Raw genomic sequence first — 7,233 nt, forward strand, 5'->3', positions numbered from 1 at the left:
TGTAAATTAGACATTTCAGTTACTCAGTTATTCTTTTTGGAATGTTTCCTAAATCCTAAATTTTTGAGGTGGAAAAACAAAGACTTGCACAGATGTTTGATGTGAGGGTCTGCAGTCTCACACCGAGGTTGGTAACTGCAGATGAGACTATCATAAATTCGTCTTTCTAAAATTATGGCATTATTGTAACATTGTTAATTCTATACTGTATATCCCTGTATTTACATTCTAACTTTGGTTTGTGGTCTTTCGACATCTTTGGCCTCCTTTGCACAAAACCATTTATACTGATGGCATTTTAACAGTTCTAAGCAGTTCACCAGCAGATGGTGACATTTCTAATCACTAACCTTTCTCCTTTTAACAGTAAAACACACAGATAATTTGAAGTTCCAAATAAGTCTTGAATGAAAGCTGGTGCTCAATTTCAAATAATGTTTATATGCAAATATGTGAGTATGTGCTTGTAAGCTGTACTTTGTTGCTGCAGTGTATCATAACGAACACACTGTCATAATTTTAAGCGTCATTGAAACCAGTTCACACAAGTCCAGCTTTTGCATGATGATCAGTCATGTATCACAGACAGTGAATTATCAATGATGATATATTTCAGTCTTTGTTCACTGTTTGCTTTGCCAACTTTTTGTCAGTGCATCTTTATTTACCTGCCTGAATTTGAATTTCTGTGAAATCTGCATCAGTGCTGATGCCCTCAGTTTCTCGTCAGAAGTCTTATCAGCACGTAAGGCGGAGCAAAGCGAGGTATGTATGTGTGTTCATCTGTGTGCAATGGTTTGGATTCAGAGGGTGTCTCCAGAACAGAAGAGCTGCAGAAAGTGACAGAACTGGAGTGATGAGTGTTTGTGAGAAAGAGAAAAGCAACTCTCCAACAGGAATTTGTGAAAGGTTTTGACTTTCTGTCTGCTCTGTGAATGTACCTAAATATCTCGGTGAGTGTTATCGAAACTGCTTAAATGAATTCAGTTCACAGCATCAATGATGACAGACTGGAGCCTTTTCTTTTGTTATATCCATTAATGCATGTTTAATGATATTGACTTCTTGAATTATGGTTTGATTTGTACCTTTTCTTATTTATCGTGACAGTTTAATTTTTCACACAGTCATTATTTTGTTGTTGTTGTTGTTGTTACAGACCTGCTTCCTTCCATGCCGCACTGATTTTCCCACAGTAAGTATGTTTTTTCCATGATATTTAACTGACTTTTCAGCTTTCTATTGTGTTATTTGAGCATGGTTATATAGCATTCAGTCATTACTAGTCACCTAGGTTTAGCTTTGTATTTCCTCATACAGCTGCGCTACATAAACAGCTCTGCTTTTTTGTGTAGAGAGAAAAGACTTCAGATGTGAGATATGAAATGAGCCACTTTATCAGCATCTATCACACCCTACAGATACAGCATTGTTCTTTTGATATATTAGAATTGAACAGCAATTCATATGCATTTATTGTATTGTATATTCAGTTGCCAGTTTATTATGTATTTATGGCTGATAAATTGTACCTTCATTATTATTTAGTTGAATTTGTTTTTTGCTTAGTCTTTATGTTGAAAGAGACGTTTTGATTCAGATTTACGGTCGCTGTAGACATTTCATTTTATCGAGCTGTTAGGCTGCACTGCTTTATACTGCAAGGTGTTTGAAATATCCTCTTTACTTCATTCTACTAGTGACAAAGTAAGAGTTAGGTATATTTAATAAAATGTAACCAAACAGCAGCTAATAAGAAAACAGCACAGTGTCAGAAGTTAAAATGCCGAACACACTGCAGTCTTAACATCAACTCTGACATTTAAGCCAGTGAAGAACAATACACTCCATGTCTATGATAATATAAACTGAAAAAGGAAGCATTCTGAAAATCACCAAGCTTATCTATCTGCCAAATCTCCAAAGTCTGGTGCAAAGTTGCTGAATAACTATGTTGTGTTCTGGGTGCTAATCCTGTTGTAGTTATTTTAGCTCTCAGTTTTTGGTTTTAAAGTCACACCAGGACATTCACAATTCAGACGTTTAATTAAACGCAACAGAGCCATTGATTTGTGGCCATATATGTAATTTACACTCAAATGGTTGCGTCAGCACCGTGTTTCTCATATGTTTACTCAGATGTCTGCATTCATGTGCAGACATGATGCTGCGTTTAGCTCATCTGGAAAGACAGAGTAAGGTGACATGACTAAGTAAGCTGTGTGACTATGACTCTAATGTCAAAACTGAATAGTCCAAATTCTATTCTAAAATATTTACTGACAACTAGCTGTACATATCACATTGTATCAAACTAGAGCTTACATACATGTGACTGTAATTATTACTCCAATATCTATTTTGACATTGTGTTGAGAGTATTGTAATGGGTCTAGTAATTGAAAAGTATGTAAGAATTAGCAACCATAGAGAACATTTGGAGAAGGCGATGAAAATCAAGCTGAAATTCCTTATCAGTAGGGCCTTACAGTTGTTTGAAATATTATTAAAAGTAATGCATTATCCAAATTAAGCTGTAGTTTTTGATAATGGGAAATTGCATCACAAGATGCTAGTAAAAATGGAGGATTGTGGTGATACAAAGATGTTACACATAAAACAACATGTAAAGACCCCAGCAAAACAAAAAAATAAAATAAAAATCACATCATCATGTTTAGATTTGCTTCAAAAATCACAATATCGGTCGAAGATATCGCAATTGAATTTTCTTAATTGCTGTTTGGTGTTGCATATCTTTCAGTCCTACTTATCAGGTTACACGATTTAACAGTTCAGATAATATAATGTAACACTGGGATGTTACAGTAAGCTTTAAAACGTGTGTTGACTTGGGCTTTTTGGCTTAATCTTGGTGTTACACATGCACATTCGGTGTACCTTTCTCAGGGAATTTGCCTGAGGTTAGCTTGCTAAGCTGAAGCACTTGTCATTTATTTGCTTAGCCCTATTGCAAACGCGGAAGCTCACCTAAAACATGACATACGCTATAATAATGTTATAATATAATCTAATGCTTTCGTTCAGGGATGCGCTGTTATCAACTAAACTAGGTCTGTTGTTCCTCGCCTCGTGTTACGCTCTGTGCTATTGTTACCAGAATATGATTCTGCAGAAGCTGATCCAGGCAATTACACTTTCTAAGCACCAAGGTTCTTTCATTCTTTGGAGCTGTGTGTCTGAGAACAAGAACTAAACAGGTCTTGCAACAGTATGGCATGCAGTAACTGTCAACCATGAAGCCTGCCAAGTTACTAATACCAACAATGAATGGTCTTCAGTGTAAGAGATATGCAAGTTCAAGGTGAAATAAAGGACTGAATTCATGGTTTTTAGTCATTATTAAGAGAACTATCTCCAAAACTCTCTGAAACTGTGATTAATTCCTGGTTTCTGGACAACGTTCGCTGTTTTCTGACGTTTAATTGGCAAAATGTTTAATCAGGTAACAGAGAAAAGAATTTGCAGATTAATTGATAATGAAAATATTGAGTTATTTTCAGGCCTAGTATGAGTGAGTCATGACTTCTATTTCCTTTGCTTACATCCCCGATTCTGTGGAGACATTCAGGGGTCTTTAGAGCATTTTTAGGCTTTACAAATACAACAAACTTCTACCATAACGGATACGGTTTATGTCTTTAAAATCTGGCCACTTTCATGTTCTTGGTGCGAAGTGTATATTTTGATGAAAAAGATAATAATAGACTGATAAACAGAAACAGATAAGCACTTGAATTCTGTTCTCAGGCATTCCCGTGCATTTATCAAAGAATGTGTTGCCAAACAGCTGGTATGTGGCGAGACCGCAGCAACAGGCTTTGACATGTTGTCTGTACCTAAGAGACCCAGATTTTTTTTTTTCCTTGTTCGGTTTAGTCTCTGATGCTGTTGCGCAAAAAAACAAGTCACAGCAGAAGACAGTGGGCTCCTTCTGCCAAGAAAACTACTGTTAAAGAGAATTCCTCCTCTTTAATCATGTCAGGTTGTTTCTTTAAGTCTTACAATTATGAACTTAATTGCATTTAATAAGGTTTTATTTACAGTTTTCTTGACAGAAGAGCGGGTTTTTAATTGGTCGACAAGTGAGACAAGTCTGAAATCACTGCACTGAGTCATAGTATTTAAGAAATGGTGACCGTAATGTATCAGCTACCAGCAGGCAGCACATCTACCTTTCGCAACATCACCGACACCATCACTGTCATCAAATAAATTAATAATCTTTTCCACTGTAGACAGCTGTGAACACAAAACAACAGCAGATACTGCTTGACGAAACACGAGCAAAGCATTTATCTCTTACTTCATAATAATATTAAACTCTGCTTTTACAGCACCCTTCAAAACAGGAATAACAAGATGCTTTAAAAAGAAGCCACAATAAAGCAAAACAATAAAAGCTGCATAAAACACAAAATTCAGTTAGTAAAAGATCCACAACTCTAAGGCAAAAATGAACAACCTCAGCCTATAGAGCAGACACTTGACAGAATTTTGAAATACAATAGATCTCCCTGTCCCCATCACCAGACCAGAGGAAGATCAACAAAAACTTTACATTTTATTCTCCTATTCAAAACTTTAAATAAAAGGGTAAACAATCAGTACAGCCATACACTGTAAAAAAAAAAATAATTTAAAAATTAAAAATGAAAGCAAGGGTCCCGGAAAAAAAATTTACATGGACTTCTATGATGGAAACGAACAAGCAAGAGGTGGCTTTTATTGCACCAGCACCTTCTAACTGTCTGTGCTTCTTATCACTGTGTTTGTTTCTCCTCTCAGAGCCTTGCTGTCAAACATGGCCTTCGCCTCGAACGTCTCGGATGGACAGCTTTTCTGTCCCCTGCTTCAGATGATGAGGAACCATGCACTCAACAACAACACTAAGGTCAACTTGGCAGTGGTTTGCATCCACGGTCTGGTCTCTTGTCTGGGGATTTTGGAGAACGCCCTGATTATCTGGGTGGTGGGTTTCCGTTTGAGGCGGCGAACCGTGGCCTCTGTCTGGGTGCTCAACCTGGCCATGTCAGACTTCCTGGCCACCCTGACGCTCCCCCTCTTCACCTCCTACCTGAACTCTCCCCACAGCTGGGAGCTCGGCAATCCACTTTGCAAAGCACAGGCTTCCATCTTTTTCCTGAACATGTTCGTATCAGCCTTCCTGCTTGCAGCCATTTCCCTGGATCGCTTACTTCTGGCGACCAAACCAGTTTGGAGCCAGAATCACCGTTCTGTGGCAGGAGCGTGGAAGGTGTGTGCTGTGGGCTGGTTGTGGGCAGCGATGAATACGCTACCCTACTTCCTGTTCCGCTCAGTCACTGAGAAAAAGGATGGGAGGAAGTTGTGCTATCATAATTTTGCCTTGTATTTGTCCTCTGAGGACACACTGGAGAGAGATTGCAATGTGAGGCAAGGAACCACTGCCATCTCCAAGCTGGTGCTGGCATTCCTGCTCCCCCTGGTGGTGGTTGTGGGGAGCTACGTCAAAATTGGTATCAGCCTGAAGAACAGAGATAGGAGGAGGAAGCAGAGTTCCTGCAGGCTAAACGATACACTGATAATGTCAAACAAAGATGGAGAGGCAGGAATCCCAAAAACCACAAAAACTTTCTTTCTCAAGCCTCTAAACACTGGTCCACCTTTAACCCTGGCAGAGTTGACCCCCACCACCCCGAGTCAGATGAATCCAAGTCAGTTGTCCCAGAGTTTTACCAAAATGGTGACATCTGTGATTGCGGCGTTTGCACTGTGCTGGGCTCCTTATCACATCTTCTGCATGATTGAAATTACAGCCCATCACAAGGAGGAAAGTCTCAAACTGGTGGAGGTGGGGCTGCCCTTGGCTACAACCTTTGCATTCCTAAATCCACTGTTGAACCCCATCCTGTACGCCTTCAGCTGCCCACACTTCTGCGTGAGGATACGACAGAGTCTGGGAGCAGTGTTTGATGGGCTGGTAGAGGAAGGAGGAGGGCTACTGATGGCACCTGGGAGGAGTTTAAGGGCTCATATGAGACGGAAGAGCAGTAAAGATGTGAGCTTCACAATGCCAGGATCACCAAAGTCTCCCCACTCTCAGTCAGCTGACATCCAACCCCCATTTCCACCACATTTTCCCACTGAAGGCCTTAAAGACAGTCACGTGGAGTATCCAGGACAAGAATCAAAGAGTGAGGTGGAGCCTAGTTAAGACACCACTGGATTTTTGGTTTTATACTCACTGAAAGGCTTGAGTTATATTTGAACATATCTTATGTATCCTAATTTACATAGATGAAAACAATGTGGCTGCCACAAAAAGAATTTGTGGAACAAACACTAAGAGACTAGTGTTTCTAGCTTTTGGTCCATCACTTTCCTCCTTGGATTCCCAGGAAATTTTGTTCAGACATTTGCACTGCTTGGAGGTTGAATCTTACAGACTTTGCTGCTTGCCCGAGTTTTTTTTCTTCCACCACTATAAGGTTGACAATTTAGAGTTTCACTGGACTACCTTCAAAAGCTACTGCATGGATTATAGTGAAATCTGACAAAAACATTCATGATCCCCAAATGATGAATTGCAGTAACTTTGGTGATCTTCGAACTGTTTACCTTACCCACTGTTTTGGTTTAAGGCCAAATAACAGCAAAACTAATATACATGCTGATAATAGCAGCTTTAAACAGCTCTGTGAGTAGTTGACATGAGTACTTTTAACTGTCTTTACACCAATAGAATGGGTTACAAAGATTCAGGTTAAACCTTTAGATTTATTACACACATTAATGTCTCCTCAGGATTAATCGTGAAAGTGTTTAGCAGCATCATGAGGTTCAAAATTCAGATCATGTAATATATTTATTGCTTAATGCTTTATCTCCAAAGGAAAATTCTTTTTATTTGTCTGTATTATTTTTATATTAAATAAAAAAAAACACTCATTGTTAGTGTGGTTTACATCATTTGGTTTTTTAAGCCAAATAACACACACTCCATTGCACACATGTATCTTCTCACCACTTTGGGCTACTAAAATACATTTTAATAAAACATTATGAGAAAAAAGAAAATCATATGCAAACTGTGACAAGTGCCTGTTACTGTGGGCATTTTTCATTGCAATATGAAGTCCTGCACCTCTGGAAATATTGACCTATGGAAACAGAACAACCGTGAAGCAGGAGAGAGAACTCATGAGCACATTTGTGCCATTCCATCTTAAA

At 38.8% G+C, this 7,233-nt stretch overlaps 1 protein-coding gene across 1 annotated transcript; it reads left to right on the forward strand.

Annotated features, from left to right (window-relative positions):
• Positions 1-804: 804 nt before the first annotated feature.
• LOC111583396 (prostaglandin D2 receptor 2) lies at positions 805-6,957 on the forward strand. The gene is made up of 3 exons (XM_023292467.3): positions 805-953; positions 1,160-1,195; positions 4,810-6,957. Exon 3 carries the CDS (start codon positions 4,826-4,828, stop codon positions 6,215-6,217), a length of 1,392 nt encoding a protein of 463 aa, XP_023148235.1. The 5' UTR covers positions 805-953; positions 1,160-1,195; positions 4,810-4,825; the 3' UTR covers positions 6,218-6,957.
• The last annotated feature ends 276 nt before the right edge of the window (positions 6,958-7,233 follow it).

Source organism: Amphiprion ocellaris, chromosome 4 (assembly GCF_022539595.1).
Source record: "Amphiprion ocellaris isolate individual 3 ecotype Okinawa chromosome 4, ASM2253959v1, whole genome shotgun sequence".
In the NCBI taxonomy this organism is placed as follows: domain Eukaryota; kingdom Metazoa; phylum Chordata; class Actinopteri; family Pomacentridae; genus Amphiprion; species Amphiprion ocellaris.

Excerpts from the sequence above, each read along its gene's own strand:
- LOC111583396 (XM_023292467.3), top strand. The coding sequence starts at position 4,826 with ATGGCCTTCGCCTCGAACGTCTCGGATGGACAGCTTTTCTGTCCCCTG.